Source organism: Danio aesculapii, chromosome 20 (assembly GCF_903798145.1).
Source record: "Danio aesculapii chromosome 20, fDanAes4.1, whole genome shotgun sequence".
NCBI lineage: Eukaryota > Metazoa > Chordata > Actinopteri > Cypriniformes > Danionidae > Danio > Danio aesculapii.
In genome coordinates, this window is record NC_079454.1 from 31,801,856 (window position 1) to 31,824,805 (window position 22,950).

A 22,950-nucleotide genomic window follows, 5' to 3' on the forward strand; every position below is an offset into this window, starting at 1 on the left:
TTACTAAAGTTCCAGGTCAGTCATTAAAATAGGGCAGACAAAAGTGAGAAAGAAAGAGGCAAATGCATAGTGGGCAAGTGCCTGTTTGTCTAAATGAGTCTCTCGGGAGTTGTTTGATTTCATGTGGGAAAGCAGCCCTGTGTCATTAAAACTGACCTTGAAGAAAAGTAAGCCATCTTTCTAACTAACCTTCAATTATAGGTGGATTTATGAGTGTTTGTTCTTGTGTTTAATCTCCAACATTTCTGAAATCCTGACCAATACTGTACCTCATTACTTCTGTTTTTCTCCCTAAAGTTCAAAGGATTTGTTAGAATTACATTTATTTTGTCGAACTTATCCAACCTAGCCTCCAAAAAACAAAAGATTCTCACTTTCTCTCTTTGCTCACAGATTGAAAAAGCAGAATGTTTGTGTAAGTGGTAGCAGAGACAGCTGCGTTTGTGTTCAGGATGTGTTTGCTGACCTCAGTACACTGAACAAACACTAACAACAGGTTCAGTGCTGCAGGTCGTACATGGCACTCGCTCTCTGTTTCTGTTTTTCTAGAATAAATCAGACGAATGCTTTTAAGATCAGATCAACAAACCCACGGGAGAGGGTCTGAGGAGAAAAAATCAATAGGGATTACTTAAATAAGCATCAAAAGCAATAGAAGGAGAGGATAGAAGTTTATGAGAGGACAGAGAAATAGAGAGATGGCAAGAGCAGAGATAAGTATTAAAATACATTAGAGAGTTGAATTAATAAATATATTTTACCGAATGTTATCAATTAAATGGTATATAGTCTGTTTGAAGACGGAACTAAAGTATTAAAATAAAAAGCTAATTCACAAATGCTTTATTTTTTATATATGTTTTTTTTTAAATATTCAAACAGGTTATAACAAATTGTAAGAACTAATAACATTTAGTTTGTGTACAGGTTTAAAAAACACTTTTAGAAGAAACTGAAATAAAAAATAGATGTCACAACTGTGCATTAAAGGTGCAGTATGTAAGTTTGACACCTAGTGGTTGGACTAGGTATTGCATGCTTATTTCAAAACATACACAAGCGCTGGTTGCCAGATTGATGACATCAACAGAACTGTGCCTGACTATTGAGCCTAAAGGCTGATTTAAGTCGTTTTCTAAATAAAAGCAACGGCATGTGATAGAAAGTATATTTTCCATATAGTTTTTGTTCTAACCAACACTTGAAATGTATATTTTAGAAACTATTGGACCATTATTGTGCAGTTGGACCATTTTAAACTTTTTAAAATCCTTTAACCTTTGTTATATTATGTTGTTAAGTGGGTTTTTTTTTTTATTGAAAAACCCCCTACACACAAAACACGTGTGAGAGTGTTGATTTGTCAGAAGCAGAGAGCCCAGACCAAGTGTGAAAAGATGAGAGATTCAAGCACTGTGATTGGCTGTTTGTCAAATTCATCCTGAAATCTCATGAATACATTTCTGACATTAGTGAGCAAACGTGCCTCACGTCTAAACCAAACAAACCAACATTTGTGCTCTTGTTGCAAACGTATTAAAGTGAGCATGAGGTACATCATATTGACAGTACACTACACACATTCACATACAGATTGACAGCAGCCTGGTACTGTAATCCTGCAGTGACAGACAGAGATGTTGAGCCGTCTGTAGAGTGAGACCAGAACAATAGCGTGTTAATTACTGCGACCCGCATGAGCTGCATAATCCTGCAACTGTACGTGTGCCAGACAGCATGGAAAAGCAGCCAGTCTGCAATAAACACACAAACACACACACGTGCAGAGAGAATAGGCTCGAGATGCAGAAAAAGAGGCCGGATGTGGACCGTACGCAGTGAAAAGCCTCACTGTTTTAATTTGGCAGAGAGTAAATTAGATAAACGCACGCTTGTTTCCTCTTTCAGATCCACTTGTTACACATAAAGACTTTTATTCACCAAATATCCATCTTTTTTTGTACTCGCTAGTGCTGCACCGTATTAGATAAATCTGACATTGCTATATTTTGTTTTTCTGCATCATATATTGCGATATGATTATAATTTTATTATAATTTCAGCTCTATTTGGAAAGTTTTCATTCATTTAGATAGATTGGGATGATCAAGTCTTTTTATGCATTGCATTTACATACATTATAATACATCACAAGCACATATAAATACAACAAAGATAAACATTAAATAAATAGTGCTTTATCGTCTTCTGAAGAATCTAGCAGTATTTATGTACAGACATTGAACAATCAGACGTGATATATATATATATATATATATATATATATATATATATATATATATATATATATATATATATATATATATATATATAAAATATATATATATATAAAATATATTTTCATCTTTAATAAATAATCTAATCCTACAATGTGACTATTGAGCATACACACATTGCGATATCGATGCTCAAACAATATAGTATGCAGCCCAAGTATACACTATGATTCTTTGCATGAAATAAGTAAATTGTGCTGAACTTCAATCTTCAAATGAGTAAAGTATTTTTTAAAAGCGGTACAATAAGGTAGCATTATATTCCTCACGGTTCATCTGATGAATATTAAAAGGCAACTTATTAGATGTTTCATCAGACCATGAATAACCCTAAAACAACAACAACAGAAGTATTTCCGCAGCAGTATTTCTGTCGTAAATTGAATATTGCGCTACTTTATGGATAACAAAGTAAAATAAATCTAGAGAAACAACAGACAGTGAGCTCAAAATAGCTTTGGGCATAGATATGCTTGTGATAATAATGTCACGATAAATTACATTATTTTAATGACGATAAATAATATAACAAGTTCAAGTGAGCTTTTTTTTGGCATAACTTGGCAAGTATTGCCAAAGCATCGAACATTACATGAACAATGAATAAAATAGTATTGTGAATATATATAATACATATATACACACCTTAAAAATAAATGAGAAATTTGATAAATGCTTACATAAATACTAATATGATTATTTTAAAAAGATTAAATAAATAAATACATATAAAAATAACAAGTAATATTATTAATAATACTAATACTAATTATTATTATTGTTATTATTATTATTATTATTAATAATAATAAAAAATACCTGTAATGAAATTATAATATCGTCTGCACCAATAGCCTAGTGGTTTATATGCTCACAGCGCTCCGAGTTCGATTCCTGGCTTGAGGTCCTATCCTGATCCTTCCCCTCTCTCTGTTCCCAATGCTTTCCTGTCTGTCCTCCACTATCTTATCAAAGTAAATGTTGAAAAACCTTGTAAATAATTAATTGTATTGTATTAAATTGTATTATTATGTTGTAAATAATAAAACTATAATATATAATACTTTATCATTAATATATCTCTTTATCTGTTTAGACAGACAGACACACACAAGCTTATTATTGATACATTATTATTGGCACAAGCTTATTATTGAAAATGAGTTCTGGAGAAAAGCTGGACGTGCAGCTCATCATTTGAAACATAGTTGTCATGAAAAAGGTAGACAAGCAAGAAAAAAAGCTTAGGAATGACCTAGCTAGATGAGTTTGGCATGGTGGGGGGTGATTGGGATATTTAGGGGGGAGGGGTGGTCAATGCATTACCTCCTCTAGTTCAGTAATCATTTGCAACCCCATTCAGGTCCAAATTCACCCACCCGTCTTTCCCCTTTCCTTTCAGATCCCTCGACACCCCCTCATTATGAAAAGAAACAGGGTCATGGTGTGTGTGTGTGTGTGTGTGTGTGTGTGTGTGTGTGTGTGTGTGTGTGTGTGTGTGTGTGTGTGTGTGTGTGTTAATGTGTGTGCGCATGTAGACAATGGGCAGATTGTGTGTGTGTGTGTGTGATCTATATCCCAGTGGTCTAGATTCATTGGCTGTATACTAACATGGCAAGCCGGCTTATCAGTGGGAGACTCGCTCCTTCTGTCCCCCAGCGGAGACTGAGACGGATGCGCACACATGCGAACACACAGAGCAGATGAACACACATTTGTTGCAACAAATAAAAGCAGTGCATCAGGGTCCGAAGTGAGAGTTTTCTTGCTTTGAGGTTGTACAGGAGACTCACATGAGTGTGTATGTCTTCATCGGATGTTTCTTTTACAATATATTGGAGAAATAAAAATAAACATTGTTGATGACGGCTAAATTTGCCCCAATATTAAGATTGCAAATGTATTTTTTTATTAATATTTGGATACATTTTTCTTACGTGTTGTAAAGTTATAAAAAAGAGAATATTAAAATATATAATTATTTCAAAAATTATTATTATGCTGGTTATGGGATTTATGGGGGTTTATTGTATGATGAAATTGACAGTTTATACTTACTTAATACTGCAATTACAGAAAATGTAAGAAAAAAGTTAAATAAAAAATTGAAATAGGCGCAGTGGGTTACGCTGTCCCCTCACAGAAAGAAGGTCGCTGGTTCGAGCCTCGGCTGGGTCAGTTGGCGTTTCTGTGAGTTTGCATGTTCTCCCCACATTCGCGTGGGTTTCCTTTGTGGGTTTCCCCCACAGTCCAAAGACAAGCACTATAGGTGAATTGGGTAAGCTAAATTGTCCGTAGTGTATATGTGTGAATAAGTGTGTATGGGTGTTTCCCAGTACTGGGTTGCAGCTGGAAGGGCATTTGCTGCGTAAAACGTATGCTGGATAAGTTGGCGGTTCATTCCACTGTGGCGACCCCTGGTTTATAAAGGGACTAAGCCGAAGGAAAATGAATGATTGAATGAAAATTTTAATAAGTTGAACTTTATTGTTAAAAAACAACTTGATTTTCTCTTGAAACCTATTATAAAATCACAATCTCAAGTCAAACATTAGCACAATCATTTTTATTAGCTTTTTAGCATCAAGTTAAATACGTTTTGAACTTTGTTAATGTTTTTAAAATTTCAGTTTATTAATATAAATGTTTCATATTTTATTAATAATGTTAAATCTATTAATATGTGTTCAATTCATTTATTTGTTATTTAACATATTATACTGTATCTTCAAATAAATGCACATTAATTTTTAATTAGAAAATGTTTCTTGAGAGCTAAATCAATTTACTTGAAGGGCTTTTAAAGGATCATATGACACTGCATCACAGGAGTGAAAGACATTTTTAAATGCATTAAAATAGAAAACAAACTTTGTACTACTTTTTCCACATTATTTCTCTTTAAACTGTATTTTTTAAACAAAAACCCGACAGATGGACAAATGTAAGCTTGTTTTTATTAAAACGAATATAAATATGCATTTAATAAATAATAATTAGGGAAAATTAGGGTTGAGTTGGTCTGAAAATAGCAACAAAACGCAGCACACGCGTCTTGTGCCTTACTGCACTGGCTGTAAAATTATGTTTCCCATTTTTCCTGTATGAAAATAATAAAAATGTTTGTGAACTTGGCAAATCTCAGCAGTTTGACACAAAACTGCAATAACGTCTTATTTCTTGAAGACACATAATCTTAGCAAAACTCAATTCCTGCTAATTGGTCAGTCTAGAAGTAACACTGGAGAGATTATAGAGATCTCATTTGTGGTTTGTCATGTATTAGAGAAGAATCAGGGTGGATACTCTGGATGAGCTATACTGAAGAGCTGCTTGGTAACCGAAGCACAGATGAACAGAGGGGCATAAACTGCACCCCTCCCGCCCAGCCCCAGGGAGTGTGTGTATGTGTGTGTGTGTGTGAGGGTAGAAGGAGGAGGTGTTTCCCAGGGTTCGGTTGAGGGTGTGTGTGTATGTAGGAGGGGCTCATTGTGGAGGCGATAAGCATTGATCAAATGAGTAGAGGCACATACTGACTTGTTGGCAAGAGGACACAGGTTTTCGACACACTGCTGGTCCAGTTCTCCCGTGTACTGGGAGGCCGTGACAGTTGTTCACAGGATCCACCTGCCTTATACACGCTCACACACACACTGGAATAATGGTGTTCATCGGGACTTCGCTCAAGTCAGTCATTAAATACTTCAAACGCAAGGGTAAGAAGAACACTTGACCATTTTCTGTTTGGGTGTTGTGTTGGTCTCTGTCTAAATGTATGGGGTTTGATTAAAAGTGTGAGATTGTGTGACTGGTCAGTACTTTGTCAGGTGTGTAAGTTCGGAATTGATTAAGATCTGTATATCAGAGTATTGATTAATGAGTATATCAGAATGGACAAATGAGTCATTTCCTGTACGATATCATTTGATATTGTGTTTGATGATCGGAGTATGACTCCATGTACTATATAGGTTGACTGATGTAATTGTGTTTTAAATATATAGAGAGAGCGAGAGATGTGTGTGCATGTGTTTTTGGACAATACTTTCATAGTTCAATCTTTAGCAGATAGAGGTACAAAAAGTACAATTTAAAAGTATATTCCAACGTTTTTAGGAGGATTACGATATTTAATATCATCTGTATTAGTAAAAATGTAATATTGATGCATTGCTAATCAATTTAATTTAAATCATGGTGAGCTTTGTTTGATTGTATCCGATTTATACATTAACCAGAGACTGGTTTATCTATTAAAACCTTTAATTCATTGGTATAATATCCTTTAATTAGCTAAACTAAGTCAATTAGTAAGCCTTCCCAAAAACAGTGCAATGTTAGCCATTAGTAAATGTTGTAAAGGGCACAATAATTGTTAACCACCGTTTGTCTTCTTCGTTGAAATTTGGTTGAAGAGCTCATCGATATTCCAGTACTGCACGTGGTGGTGGTTGGTAACTGCATAGTGTGTGTTTTGTGTGGATACGAGCAGGACCAGAGGGATTATGGGAGTTTTGAATAGGCTGATTGCGAGTGCTGAGCTCAGGCTGATGTGGAGATTGATGTTGGGCACAATGCTGGTTTTTGTTCCTGCTACCGTTCTCCACGATCTCCCAGAGCTCACAGACAGGTTTAATGGGTTGAGGACTGGACTATCTGAGTGTGCGTGTGTGTGTGTATTGCTCATTCTGCAATCATCTGATATTTATTGTAGGCACTTCAAAGGACTCACCCACTTTTATCTCTCTCATTGAGTACAAAGGTTGTTAATGCTTTTTGCGCATCTGGTTTTGTCGTCTTGTAAATGGTCCTCTTGATAGAATGAACAAATGTGGGGATTTTTTTTCAAGTGTTGTGTTCAGGAACTGTTTTAGAAATTCATTATTTTGCTAAAATATATGTTAAACTAATTTTATTTTTAAAGAGGATGAATACATATTAAAACTGTAAAACAGAATAAAGTGCATGGTTCAGTCGGAAATAAAGGAAATTAGTTATCTATTTCATTATTTAATGCATACAATAGGCTAATCTTTTCAGAAAGTTTTTTTTCTTGTAAATAATGAAAGTTGCATCAGATTGATGAAAACTAACCTGAATATCTGCGTAAACAGGGCCAAAATTACTTTTTCTTAACATTGAAACAATTGGATACAATGTCTTCTGTCTACATGACTAGCAAACGCGTCAGAAAAAAACTGCTCAATCTCTGTGAACATTTGGTTAATTTAGAAAACAAATGTCTGTTTTAGTAATGTTAGTAATGCATAGAAAAATGCAAAGCAGAATTCTCCTGAGCTCATTAACCCACTGACGGCAGTCCCTTTGTGATGGCTTTTAAGGTGGTCAATGAGGTTTGTTGTGTTACCTTGGGAAGTTTGGACTGAACAGGAGCAAAGGCTACCTGATCAACATTACATTCCTTGAAAAAAGCGCTTGCAATCTAGACGCTGTCACCTCATGCTTGTGATGCGGTACAATCCGTAAGCTCTAGGGGTGTGACGAGATCTCGTGGTACAAGATCTCACGAGATTAAATAGTGATTTCTCATCGAGGTGAAAAGTTGTCCTGTGAGTTGTGACGGTAGCATGTCATACTGCATAGATCTCATTAAAATAGAAGTAAAATAACATTCATTACAACTTTATTTTAAAAAATAGTTTTTGTATTTTGTGATTGTCTTTTTTCAGTTGAATAACATATTTACCATTCATATATTTCATCATTGAGGATTTCTTAAAAATAGTATAACAATCTTCTCGTTCTCGTGAACCCAATCATGTGTCTCGTTACACCCCTATTAAACTCCACCCATTAAAATAACGGCCAGGTCTTTAAAGTATAAAATGGCGACGATATTTATTTATTGATTGTGGGTCACAAATATCATTATCGTGATAATAATACGATTATTCATTCAGCCCTACCAAACATTATTGTTCTTTTATTTTATGGAAAGCTTTATCATTAATATACTGGAATAAAAGTTTATGGTTTGGACATGAACTGCCATCTTTGGCAGCAAAAAAAGTAGATCAACTTTTAAATATGGAAGCTTTAAATGAAGATTGTGTCAGTTATATCATTAGGCCAGTAGGTGCACTGTAAAAAATATTCATAAATTAGCAATTTTCCATATTTTGTGATTCGTGTTTTTATTTTCTCCCATTTATTTATGATTTTGAATTGCATTATGGGACCTTGATGTTTTTTCAACAATTTTTAAATGACTTTTATTAACATTTTTAATAGTTTAAAGATATATATTGTCTAGTTCCTGTTGTATATTATGGCACAAAAACCTTATAATAAGCTGCCATTACCTTTTCTGTTATTTTATTTCTCTATTATTTCTTATTTATTAAATTTTCAAAATCAAAAGTCTACAGAACAGAGATAAAGGTCCCATTATGCAATTCACAACAATAAATACATGGGAAAATACAGAAACTGTTAATTAACAGATATTTTTTTCAGTACATGTTGCAAGTAACTGTTAAAAGTGTTGATCAAAAATGTCATAAACACTAATTCATCCAGGAGTAAAATAAGTGAAGTTTTCATTAGGCAGTCATTGAATCATTCATTCATAATTTTAATTCATTCAAATTGTTAACATATTTAAAAAATAACAGACTTCAGCAGGTTGCTTATTTCTGAAGTGCTACTAAACTACATTTAAATGTTTAGTTGTCTGTTCAGAATCATCAGAAAATCATTATCTCAATTTTAATCACAAAATCCTGCTTCTCAATTTAGCCAGAATTGTGCAACTTTCCTACACAGACATAATAGTGACAAGAATCGTATATGTAGAACAATCAGGATTATGGTTTGCAGATTACATGTTGACCTGTTATCCAAAGTCAGCTGGTCGGTAGATTATTGATCTATTTAGTTGTTACCACACCAATAAAGCCATGATCACATAACATTTTGGTAGTAACCCGAGGCAAATTCACAAATTCAATTAAAAAACTCAGTGCATTGATGTTTCCGACTGTGGGACTTATTTAGGGACAGGAGTCTGATTTGTTTTTGTTTGAAATGGCTACTAATACACATTTAAAAGCTACAGGCCTCTGCGCATTGAAAGCTTGATGTTTAGTGTCACTCGCAGACTGTAAATAGATCTTGTGAATCTGCAGCATTTGTTAGATGATCAGCGTCGTTCAGTTTGCAAACGGCTGTATTTGTTACGTGTTTATGCTACAGTAGTGAATGCCCTTTGCATCCTCCCATGCGTTTGTCTGTATTGTCTCGTCTGATGTCTGCACATTCACAGATGATGCCTTTGAGGAGAAAGTGTGTTGCTTTGAAGCCCAGCATTGATTTTGAAAAACAAAAAGTTCAAAAGCCCAGTGTTGTAGTTAAGAAAGAAAAACACGGGGGAAAGTTTATGCAGTTGGTTTGATTGCTTGAGTTGAATATCACCACTTTTCCTTTGGTGTCTTTTCATATTGGGCTTTTTGTTCCTATGCAATGACCATCAAAATGTTTTTGCATAAAATAGTTTAAATGTTTGGGGTCAGTAAATGTTATTCAAGAATTGTTTTATTGTAATTAAGCAAGATTTCACTGTTTAATGTCATTAAAGTCGCAGTTACTTTTAAACATATTAATTATTTATAATTTTATATTATATAAATTATATATTAATCATAAATAATTTCAAACTTTCTGACCTTCTGAAATGCTGTAAAACTGATGATAGATTCAAAATAGTCCCAAGCATATAAATATATACAGTTGAAGTCAGAATTATATTTCCCAAATTATGTTTAACAGAGCAAGGACATTTTCACAGTATGTCCGATAATATTTTTTCTTCTGGACATAGTTTTATTTGTTTTATTTCGGCTAGAATAAAAGCAGATTTACATTTTTTAAAAGCCATTTTAAGGTCAAAATTATTAGCCCCTTTAAGCTATATTTTTTTTCGATAGTCCACAGAACAAACCATCATTATATAATAACTTGCCTAATTACCCTAACCTGCCTAGTTAATATAATTAACCTAGTTTAGCCTTTAAATGTCACTTTAAGCTGTATAAAAGTGTCTTGAAAAATATCTAGTCAAATATTATTTACTGTCATCATGACAAAGATAAAATAAATTTGTTGTTAGAAATGAGTTATTAAAACTATTATGTTTAGAAATGTGTTGAAAAAATCTTCTCTCCGTTAAAGTGAAATTGGGGAAAAAAATAAACAGGGGGGCTAATAATTCAGGGGGCTAATAATTCTGACTTCAACTGTATGTATATATATATATCAGAATGAGCTATATTCACTATTCATGTGATATATATAATTTTTTGGTTTTCAGGAGCTCAGGGTACATATACTAGGCATGAGCCAGTATATGTTTCGGATGGTATGATAACGTTGGATAAAAATACTACGGTTTCACGGTATTGTGATTGCTACTCTAAAATAAGTTATTTTTTTAATTTCTGAGTAAAAAACCAACAATTATATTTTAGGAAACATTTATAATATTTTGGAACAGTAAACATAATATATAATATGAAATATAATACATAATAATAGTAAATAATTAAAATAAATAATTTACTTCTGCTGTCTTCATTGATTCAAAAAACACAGATATATTTACAACACATAAAAACATAAAAAAATCTTACATATATCTTAGGAATGGTATAACAAAAAAATTTTGCAGTTTTAAAACCTTGACTTTCCCAAACCGCATTAAACCTTGAAACCGGTTATCGTCCCATCCCTAATACATAAATACAAACATACATATCAACATTCAAAGACAGGAGGACATTAAAAAGTGGAAAATAAAGTGAAGAATAAAATTGAATTATATATTGAATTATATATTACGGTACAAATGAGAAATAAAATATTTATATAAAGTATTTACAATTGTTATTTTTTATAATATATATTATTCGTTTATTCGGTATTTTTACTACTTTTTAGGGCTTTTTTAGTGTAGTGTTTTTTTCACCCTGACAACTTATCTTTAAAACTTCTCACAATGATGGCCTGAGGGAGAAGCTGTGCACAGAAGCAGTAGATCGATTAATGTGCAATCACGCATATGTTTTGTGTTAGTCTCTCTGAAGTGCGAGTAAGAAATCACTTTTATATTGAAAGTCCTCATGAATGAACACAATGGCCCCCTGTGAGCTTCTCTTGCCAGTCTAGCAGCTCGGACATGATGGTCCATCACAGACTAATGGCCCAGTGCCACCTGTGGACACACCTGTGAAAAACCCCCTCCGCTGCTCCTCCACCCTCTCTTCCTCTCGTGTCATAAACACCAGCCTGTTGTTGTTTTTGTTTGTTTGCTGTTGGGACAACTGGGGGTTCCAGCTCCAGGGGTATTTCCTTCAACCGTCCCCTTTACCCAATAGCCCATTTGCACCTTTGCCAGCTAGATTGTGTATTGGGTCATTCTTTGGTTTACATTTTTAAGATTCACTCTGTTAAAAGTTTATTGTAGATTGCACCAAACTTTAAAGCAAAACGAATAATTCTTTTGCTTCTGTTTTGACTCTCAATGAGTCCACAAATAGTCAAATTTGGTCCCTGTGCCACCTGTGGTGAAATGAACATCTTCTTCACGTTAAGCAGAGTCATGTGTTTGCCAGCTTTAAACGTTTATATGTTTTTCATTATAAATGGCATATAAATAATTTGAAATGTTGTTCTGTTTTCTTTAGCTGTGTCTAATCTGGATGAGGAGAAAAAGTGGACCGTGCACTACACTGCCCCATGGCACCAGCAGGAGAATGTCTTTCTGCCAGGCTCCAGACCGGCCTGTGTGGAAGATCTTCACCGTCAGGCCAAAGTGAACCTGAAAACAGCTCTCAGAGGTACTAGCCACACAATTCAACTCCCATTCACACAGAAAATGAGAACTATAATAAAGATAATGCACTTTTGTGAAAAAGGTATTTTCAGCAAGAACCGTTTTTGGTTCCCCAAAGAGTTCTTAAATAGGCATGGAATGATAAACGTTTTCAAGGTATGCAGCATTTGGAAAAGTCGAGGTTTTAAAATTGCCATTCCTAAGGTATGTGTAAGGTACATGTAAGAATTTTTTGTTTTGTTTTATAGGACAACAGTATCTCCAGCAGAAAATATACCCAAAGATGCCGTTTTTAATTGTAAAGAAATCTGTGTTTTTGAAACTAATGAGGACAGCAGAAGTCAAAGATTCATATGAATTATTTAGCCGGACATGTTTACTGTGACAAACTGTTTTAAATGTTTATATTTAAAACATTTTATAGAATAAAATATATTAGCTGTGTCCAGAATCAGTAGGTACTGCATTTGAAATTTGAATTTACTACTCGACCACTAGAAAAGTACTTTCTATACAGTATAAATGTGAGTAGTATGAATGGAACTCATTTATGAACTCTCTCGTGGTGCATTATGGGATAGCGTGTATCGGATGCGCACTTCAGAATCTCGCCGGAAGTAGTAGGTCATCCGGGCACTTTTCGCATACTGTTTTTCGATTTCTATGAATTCAGACATACTACTCGGCTTGGATACTGTTTTTAAGCATACTATATAGTATAGAAGTATGCCATTTCGGATGCAGCCTTTAGTTCTTGTTTTTTACCCAGATATTTAAAAAGAATATAGTTTAGAGCAGTGATCACAATACCGTGAAAGCGGGATGTTTTTATCCAAGGTTATACCCAGAGTTCCCACACTTCTTGAAAGTGCTTGAAAGTACTTGAATTTCAGACATATGGATTCAAGGCCTGGAAAGTACTAAAAAACAAACACGGGTCCTTGAAAGTGCTTGAATTCAATTTTAAACAAAAACAATTGTTTATAGTGTTATTTCAACAATTGTACTGTGCTGCTGTCAAAACAACAGAAAAAACTGAGAAATTCTTAATTTAAAAATTGTAAATATTGTATAATAACAATGACAAATAACGCACATTTGATCAATCTTTCAGAAAGCGCATTTAAATATATCACCAGTATTGAATTCAACACATTTGGTATGAATAACAAAGGTACTTGATTTAAAAATTAATAGTGCTTTAAAAAGTCCTTGAAAATGCTTGAATCTGGTGTCCATGAAAGAGTGGGAACCCTGCATACCGTTAGAATCTTATACTGGCCCATGCCTATTGTTAACACAGCCCTGTTTTTCTTAGCATGAGGAACATTTGAATATTTTTTGGAATCATCATCATTGGACAGAATCTTTTGTGCAGTGGAACTTTTCCATGGAAGTTAATGGTTCTTTATTGAACTATCAAATGCAATAAAGATATGTAATAATAATGTATTGAATTCTTTAAACAGTATGGAGTGTGATTGTTTGCCTGTTTTTATTGATTTTAGCAGTTTGAAAAAGCTATTCTGAAAGTCATATCAATATTGAGTCCCTGTGTGATGTTCATGTTCAAAAAGTTTTATTTAGAACTGTATTGTTATTATATTGTTTATATATTGTGCATTATACACTGCCCAAAAGATTGTTGTTTGGATTTAGGTGAGCAAAAACTTTGGTTGGATTTTTGTTGCAGTGATCAATAAGTCTAACTTTCCCCCCATATATTTAATTAGTTATTTCTAAAGAGTGCTACTTTGAGGGCCGAACAGTGCAGTTAACCTCTTTGTAAAATGGCCATTATTCATCAGAATCTGCCTCAAACCTGCTTCAGTTCTCATGATGTCAACATTGCTCTGGGAACAAACACATCGAGCAGCAGGTGAACGTGCCGATGATGTCACTTCACACTGGACACCTGTGAAACGGCCTGTTGGTGACATCCAGAGCCGATCATTAGCAGTACAATTCAGAGCAGTACACATCAACATTCAGTTAGCAGATTCTGGCCTGAAAGTTAATTGTAACCCGAGAATGATCTAGCTGTACAGGTGGCCGATGTGAAGCCTGTTTAATTATACATGCACAGGTGTGTAGCTCATATTACAATAATTGAGACTTTAGGCTTTCAGAAGACAGGAAGAAAGGTAGAGCTGTATCATCAAACGCTTTTTGCCTTTAAGCAGTTTATACTTCTCAGTCAGTTGTTACGTCTGCTGTTTTCTGGCAGTCTCTTTGATTGGAAGTAAGCTTTCTTAGTGTTTAAACACTTACTCTGCCAAGACAAACAACACTAAGCACACATGTGGATCAGAGGAACTTCGCAGGTCTCTTTAACATTTTTTTGAGAAGTTTAAAAGCTGTTGTTAACAGGCTTGTCTCTTTAAAGTCTTAACTGACAAATAAGTGTTGACGGAAACTGTGAAGGATTAGCAAACAAAATAATCAGTGGTTCTGGAGAATTAAATGAAGACATTTTAACAGTTGTTGTTTTTATTCACACTTTCTGGATTTGTCACTTATGTTTATTGCTCTTGGGCAATAATATAGTTTGTTCTGTGTGATGTTTAAAGCTGGAGCATGCCTTTTTTAGTTAAATATTTATATGTTTCAGTTTAATAGCCAGAGACAGGTATAATCTGTTTATTTTAGCATCTTAACCAGTCAAACACAGCAGTTGTGAGAATCCATCTTTCAGGGTTCCCACGGGTCTTGGACTTTCTGCTATATCATGGAATTTTAAAGGTCTATTCCAGGGCTGGGCGATATGGCAATAATGCAATCTCAATTATTCTGTTTCAGATTGACTAATAACAATATAGACCATTTTGAGGGATGTAAACAATAACAAAGGTTTTAACGTATTTCCTGTTCTACATTTTTAATTTCCATAGATCCTGATAATCCTAAAGGTCTGCATATCAATTAATAATGTTATGACAACTGTTTTAATGTCAAGTTATGATTGAATTGCCTCCTGTTATAGTTATGAAATAGTTTGACAACTGGCAGAAAATGTTCATGGGCCAATGACATCACCACATTGAAATGCTCTATACATTTCCATATAAGTTGCTTTAAAAGAGTATCCCAACAATGACTGAAGCCACAAAGATTAGATGCTTCATTAAATAACATATTAACGTGTTGTTTAGAAACAAAACAGTTTACACATTACTCTGATTTTTCTGATTTTCTATAATATATTTATGCTAAACAATATAAAATATAATATTCTGAAGATCTGTCGGCATATATACACACACAAAGTACACAAGTACACAAACAAAAATATTTAATGCGTTTTGTAAAAAATAAACAACTACAGAATTATTTTGAAATAAATGTTTTACTTAATTAAAATTGTAAAAATATTCATCGTTAAAATAAACAACAGTTTTACAGCTAATACTGCTGGCGAAAAAGTGATTCGAGCTCGCTAAACAATACTGGGTTGACAATGCATATCTCTAAAATTAACACATTTACATATTCCTGTATATGTCTGCTTTGTGATTCGCTCTTTGCATTGATATCGAGTAAAAATGTCCAGAGCTTATCATAGTTATCGACATACATTTTATCACGATCCGATATGATATCGTTTATTAACCAAGCCCTAATTCCAGACATTAAGAAGTCAGGAATTTTGTATTTTTTTTTTTTTGTCCAAGTCATGGAATATGAGATAATTTTATTTGTCACTTTAAATTTAATTTACATTCATCAAAATGTCATTTCTTTATACCATATTTTTATTGCATTTTCACACCTGTTTTTATGCTTAGTCTATTTTCAGTCCAATTGTATTCCTTTCACGACCATCAACTGGCAGTCACCTAAGTCAAATCCAGTTACCAGACTGTATCTGTTAATTATGGCTAACATGTTAGGATAATATACATTTTAGGAGCTTTAGCTTCAAAACGACCACTTCAAAGACAGGGTATTAAAAAGTAAAACACAAAAAATATATGTAACCTTTGTAAAACTACTATCAAGCTCTCAATATCGGAGAGTGAGCAGTTCACAGCCACACTAACGGTACTTACCTCAGCTTTTTGGTCAAAATCTGAGGTGTGTACTGTTTTATTTACCAGATTAAATTATCAATTGTTGCCATAGTGAGACATAAAGTCATTTTAATAATTAAAATGCTACACATAAAATATTAAAATATAAAATATTACAACAGCACCCTGTTTTTCTGTTCATTATAGGTCACGGAAATTCAGCTTTTTAGTCAGTGATAGTTTGGTAAACCTATCAGCACACTTTAGCTGTTTAATGGAGTGCATCACACAGCTGCAGTGCAGCGTCATAAAATGAAAGTCAGGAAACAGGGGAAGACTTGCAGCAGATGAGTGTGTGTTTGTCAGAGAGAGACTGCTTGATTCAGATGACTGGATGACTGAAGGAGATTTTGGGATGTGTGCCAAGGGGATGGAGCCGCCATCTGCAGCAGTTCATTTAGAAAGCCAGGAAACATGATACACACACACATACAGTACAGAGCCATGCTGATCTATTTAATATTGTTCTCTATACAATTGTTTTGTGCCGTTACTGTAAAATAAAAGAACAAAAAAAAAAAACAATGGATCATCGAACAATCCTTAACATCACTTAAAACTGTCCTTTGTGTCTCAGACCACTAGAGGGAGCTAAATAAACACTATCTGCTTTTATACTTGAGCTCGTATTTGCAAGTAATTAAAAACTTTCTTTCAGACTTGCGCTGATTTGTCTTCTCTGTTCCTACAGAATGTGATAAACTGAGGAAAGATGGTTTCCGCAGCTCGCAGTACTACTCACAGGGCCCCACTTTCTCTGGCTCCTCAAACTCCCAACACGAGGACGAGGACCTCGAAGGCGATGACGCTGACAAAAAGGTAGGCCTTTTTAACAACCGTCACTGACTGTATTAGCATAATAATGAGTGTAATTAACTCAAAATTTACTGAAAGTTAATTCTACTCATCTGAAAAGAGTTTTGAGATCAGTATTGAAGGTAACGAGTTAATTAAATGCCTCATTACTTCAACTTAAATGGAGTAAGTTCACAGTACTCATATAGATTCGTTTTTTAAATTAAAATATTTGTAGCAATCGGTTTCCTCAAGCGGTTTGAGTTGCCTTAACTTCTTGGGTTGTCCAATACTCAGTTGGTTTGAGTTCTTGTCATTTATTGGGTTTTAATGTGCTCAAATTGCTTTGTTTACTCAAATGGATTAAGTTCACAGTACTCATTAGGATTAATTTTTGAACTTAAATAATTTGTTGCAATTAGTTTACGCAGATGGTTTGGGTTACTTTAACTTTTTGGGTTTTACAGTGTAGTACTACAGCAAAAAAATAGAAAAATAATGGAAAAATCGACTACTTGAGCATTCTTGGTCTTTCTAGGTGTCTCTGGATTTAATAGGATTTGGGTTTGAGTGAAGCGATTATATTTAATTTATTTTATGCATATCTGATAACATTTCTCTCAAATTACAATTTACAAGCAACACAAAGTGCATACACATTTGGATTTATGCTAGTTATGCTGTTAGTTTCTGTTTTGCTTAACAATGTGTAGGTTTGAGGTTTTAAATAAATGTTATTCATAGTGATTATCACTGTAATTTAAAGGATGTACAGGATTTGTTGTGGAGTAAGAGAAACTAGCGTGATGTAATTATAACCTTTGTTTTATTTCTGTATGAAATTATAATAATGTTATGGTATGATTTATACACAAGTGCAATAAATCCGTGTTTTTATTCTACAATGCACTTTTGTGATCCAGAAATTAGAAACATATTTATTTAGGATTGACTTATAATATTAGAGAATGTTTTAGTCATTGATCATTAAAGTAATGATCTGTCATAAAATCTGTGCAGAGTTCTTGCTATTATACCAAACACATAACCTTGAAGGCTGACTGTAATGGTGTAGCCTGTAGGATTAGGCTTCCCTCTGCTGGAGAGAGAGCTTCCTGCAGGTGCATTCTGGGTACTGAATCAGAGCCTCCCGCATGTGCCTCTGTGGAGTTTAGCATCTCTGCTGGCTTCGTTAATGTCATCAGCCATGTGTGGCCACATTATGAGTCTGAACCCCAGGAGACTGCTACTCTAATGAAACTATTACTCACAAAGTGTTAGAAAGCAACAACTTTGCTTGCGATATTGAGACTGCAAGCTGCTGTTTAGCATATGAACATTAAAGGAAGGTTTGAAAGGAAAGGGCTTATGCTGAATGGATTCAGTTGGACAGTCATAAAACTAAAAGTTTCAGTAAGAAATGCTGCACATTTGTTTATAGCACGCCGTCTTGTCCTCGTTCTTTCTTGTTTCTTTATCGCTCCTCCTCACACTGCGTTCAGGGGCCCTGAAAGGTCAGACCCTGTAAAAGCAAAGATTCAGGGATGCTTTTGTCCCTCTACCACCCCCCAGCCCTCCCTAAGGGATCCCATGCCCTTTTAACCTTCTTTACCACTCTAGACCTTCTTTCCCAGACCACTGGGTACAATACTGGACTGGCTGGATACTTTTGCTTCTCTTTCTATTTCATGTTTTCACTTTTTTAAAGATGTTCCTTAAAGCACACATTAATAAGCATGTATATTTACTTTGTTGGATGATCATCACCATAAGAATAGACCCCATCCTAAAAGTTTTTTGTATAAAGTACATTTTATGCTGCAACAAAAAGTAATAAAGTAATAAAGTAGTTCTAAAGTAATTTAATAATCATTTTATTTGGAAAATCTTTAGGTTCGAAATCTTTCACTTCATGGTACCTTATTTATTTATTTATTTATTCACTATTCATATTGGTTTAATTTGTATGTATTTGATTGTTTTAGTGAGATTTTTACATAATTGTTTTTATAATTAATTTCAATTATTTGTTAAAATACATTTCTTATAATCATTAGATTAGATTAGATTAGATTAGAATCAGGGGACACCACAGCGTAATGAACCGCCAACTTATCTAGCACATGTTTTACGCAGCGGATGCCCTTCCAGCAGCATCCCATCTCTGGGAAACATCCATACACACTCATTCACACTCATACACTACAGACAATTTAGCCTACCCAATTCACATGTACCGCATGTCTTTGGACTGTGGGGGAAACCGGAACACCCGGAGGAAACCCACACAAAGGCAGGGAGAACATGCAAACTCCACACAGAAACGCCAACTGACCCAGCCGAGGCTCGAACCAGCGACCTTCTTGCTGTGAGGCGACAGCACTACCTACTGCTCCACTGCATCGCCTAAATTCTTTTATTCCCTCAAAATTCTACACACAATACTCCATAATGACAATATGAAAAGAGATTTGTTGGAATTGTTGTAAATTTGTTAAAAATAAAAAACCTGAAAAATCACATGTACATCAGTATTCACAGCCTTTGCTCAATACTTTGTTGATGCACCTTTGGCAGCAATTACAGCCTCAAGTCTTTTTGAATATGATGCCACAAGCTTGGCACACCTGTCTTTGGGAATTTTTGCCCATTCTTCTTTGCAGTACCTCTAAAGCTCTATCAGGTTGGATGGGAAGCGATGGTCTACTGCCATTTTCAGATCTTTCCAGAGATGTTCAATAGGATTTAGATCTGGGCTCTGGCTGAGCCACTCAAGGACATTGAACAAGTTGTTGTGAAGCCACTCCACTGATATTTTGGCGGTGTTGTCCTGCTGTTGAAAAACGTCCCCACAGCATGATGCTGCCACCACCATGCTTCACTGTAGGGATGGTATTAGCCTGGTGATGAGCGGTGCCTGGTTTTCTCCAACTGTAACACCTGGCATTCACTCCAAAGAGTTCAATTTTACCCTCATCAGGCCAGAGAATTTTGTTTCTTATGGTCTGAGAGTCCTTCAGATGCCTTTTGGCAAATTCCAGGTAGGGAGTGGCGTCCGTCTGCCCACTCTACCATACAGGCCTGATTTAATCCATCTTGGAACAAGGCTGTAACATAAAAATGTGGAAAAAGTGAAGCTATATAAATACTTTACGGATGCACTGTATATAGTCATTCAAACAGATAACAACCACTCTTAAATAGTCATTTAACTGTATAATTAGGCACTTGTAAAAATGCACTGAAAAAGCCTGAAGGGTAATATAACAGTAACATATAAAACAAGACCTCAGGCAGCTGTGACTTGATTATTTGACTATTGTTAGTGACCTGGATGGATAATTAAATGTATTGTAGTGATTTAACTACAGTTGGTTTGTTTGTGAGGCTGAGGGAGGCCCAGGTGTTGAATTGAAACTTCAGATGGTCCACTTGTAACTGCTGCGAACGCCGTTCCCATTTCAGAAGCACAATGCGTGAACAGAGTTTTAACGCCTCACTGGTTTTCCCCTCGCTCTGTTCCTGCTCTCTATTCTTTCTCTCAGACTTTTCAGTGTGTTTATGTGTGTGCGCTTTTCTGGGAAGTGTGAGAGTGTGGTTTGATGGTCAGTTGCCCATGAAACTGCTCTGTATACTCCTGGAGCGCCAATAAGTCGACGCACACAACCCTTAAACCTTTGGCTAATGCTAAAGAGAAGCTTCAAGTCTCAATTTTAGCATCCTGCTTGTCTCAGAAAAGATTTACTTTTCATTTTTTTCTTGTTCACTTATCTTAACAAGCCCCTTGTAGTCATGAAACTTACTATGTTTTCTCCTCTTATCTCAGTCCACAGCTTCTTCAGGAGAGGAAGAGAAAGACTCCTGCCAAATGAGAGCGCAGAGTCCAGCACAGGTGGAAGGAGTCGAGGTTGATGGACAAATGTCGTGCTCCAAAGCCTCAGTCCTGCCCACTCCAGAGGAGAAGATGAGGCAACAGGCACAGGCCGTTCTCACAGATATTGTCCCCATCAATGTCACAGGTAAGAAATCAAACTTTCAGATCAAACCAAAAGAAATATCAACTTCATCTTGTGTCTCCAGTGAATCCTTATGTTTGTCAGGCTAGAATTCATTTAGTTAGTGTTTTTAAAGGAACACTCCACTTAAAAAAAAAAAAAAGCTCATTATTATAACTTTCCTTGAGTTTTATAGTTGAGTTTTATCATTAAAGAGTTGATTAGACCATTAGCATCTAGGACAGTGGTTCCCAAAGAAGGGTCATTACTTGCTGTTGAAGTCTGAATTATTAGCCCTCCTGATTTATTAGCCCCCCTGTTTAATTTTTCCCTAATTTCTCTTTAACGGAGAGAAGATTTTTTTCAACACGTTTCTAAACATAATAGTTTTAATAACTCATTTCTAATAACTGATTTATTTTATCTTTGCCATGATGACAGTAAATAATATTTGACTAGATATTTTTCAAGACACTTCTATACAGCTTAAAGTGATGTTTAAAGGCTTGACTAGGTTAATTAGGTTAACTAGGCAGGTTAGGGTAATTAGGTAAGTCTGTAGTCTGTAGACTGTCAGGGAAAAAAATAGCTTAAAGGGGCTAATAATTTTAACCATAAAATGGTCTTTAAAAAATTAAAAACTGCTTTTATTCTAGCCAAAATAAAACAAATAAGACTTTCTCCAGAAGAAAAAAATATTATCAGACATACTGTGAAAATTTCCTTGCTCTGTTAAACATAATTTGAGAAATATTCAAAAAAAGAAAAATATTTTGAAGGGGGGCTAATAATTCTGACTTAAACTGCATATCAAAGACACAGCAATAGTGTCAGATGCAGCAGATTGATTTCATGGTACCAGGTTAAACTTTCTGACACCTTTACAGCATTCACATACTTTAAAAATAAAGGCTACGACTAAATATGGAGGAAGGTCTCAGAGTGACATTCTCCAAAATTAAATGAAGAATAGACTTGGGCCTATTGGTGTGTGTGAACTGTTGCATGCAAGGTTTGTATATTTATAACCATCTCAGAGGATATTGGGGGTCGCGGGTCCCAGGCATTTTTATTTTGGGGGTCACTGTCTGAAAAGTTTGGGAACCCCTGATCTAGAAAATTTATCGTTATTTTTAGCAAGATGCTAGTGATGCAGTGATCATTAAGCTAAGCTAAATGTGCTCCCACCAGACTCAGAGATTGGCTGAATGGATACAAAAAATGGTAAAACTCAACCCTAGCTTTAACCCTAAGGAAACTATGAAATGAGCCTATTTTAAAAAAGGCATATGTTCCTTTCAGTGGATCTCACATCAAAATCAGTAACTGTATTTAATTCATAATTCCTCATAGCTTATTCCTAACTACTAACATTTGACTACTGCATGCATGAATACTACATACAACTCATTCTGAATGAATAACCACATCTAATATGAATGCGTGTGAATGCATTAACACTTCTCATGTTAACATTTCTGTCATTTTTAAGTTTTTGCATTTTCATGCATTTAAGAGTTTTCCGTTTAGGCATTCAGTTGCATAAATGTACACAAGACACCTTGTCCAAAGGAGCACAGGCTGTCCTACTACATAGTGTCTTCTTTAGACATAATAAGCTCAGTATATTCAATCCTTTCCCAAAATGATAAAACTCACTGTGACTCAGGAAGAAGCTCGACTTTAAAGCACACACAAATAAACACCAACACACTAATTCAGTCTGTCAGCTCTGTGACTTAGTCAGACTTCCCGGAGTGCTGAGGCTTAGTCAACAGTGCCCAATCTCTGGAGTTCCCTTGCTTTTGCAGTGCTACAGCACAAAGGTGTTTTGTAGATAAAATAATGTTTCTATTAGATTTCGAAACCAGAGTTACCTGTTCAGATAGAGTGAAAACTGTCTATTTAGATTTTGAATTGTCCGGTGTATTATAGAGTAGGGC

At 35.0% G+C, this 22,950-nt stretch overlaps 1 protein-coding gene across 5 annotated transcripts in view; it reads left to right on the plus strand.

Annotated features, from left to right (window-relative positions):
* The window catches only part of nhsl1b (NHS-like 1b), a 166,240-nt gene that overhangs the window by 125,308 nt on the left and 17,982 nt on the right, over nucleotides 1-22,950 (plus strand). For 4 of the 5 annotated variants that reach the window (XM_056445450.1, XM_056445452.1, XM_056445451.1 and 1 more), the window contains exons 2-4: nucleotides 11,999-12,151; nucleotides 16,909-17,036; nucleotides 20,839-21,031. In XM_056445450.1, the coding sequence (XP_056301425.1) occupies nucleotides 11,999-12,151; nucleotides 16,909-17,036; nucleotides 20,839-21,031 (474 nt within the window). Of the gene's footprint in view, nucleotides 1-5,844; nucleotides 6,014-11,998; nucleotides 12,152-16,908; nucleotides 17,037-20,838; nucleotides 21,032-22,950 lie in introns of those variants that run through there. The other variant, XM_056445453.1, reaches the window with a different exon arrangement.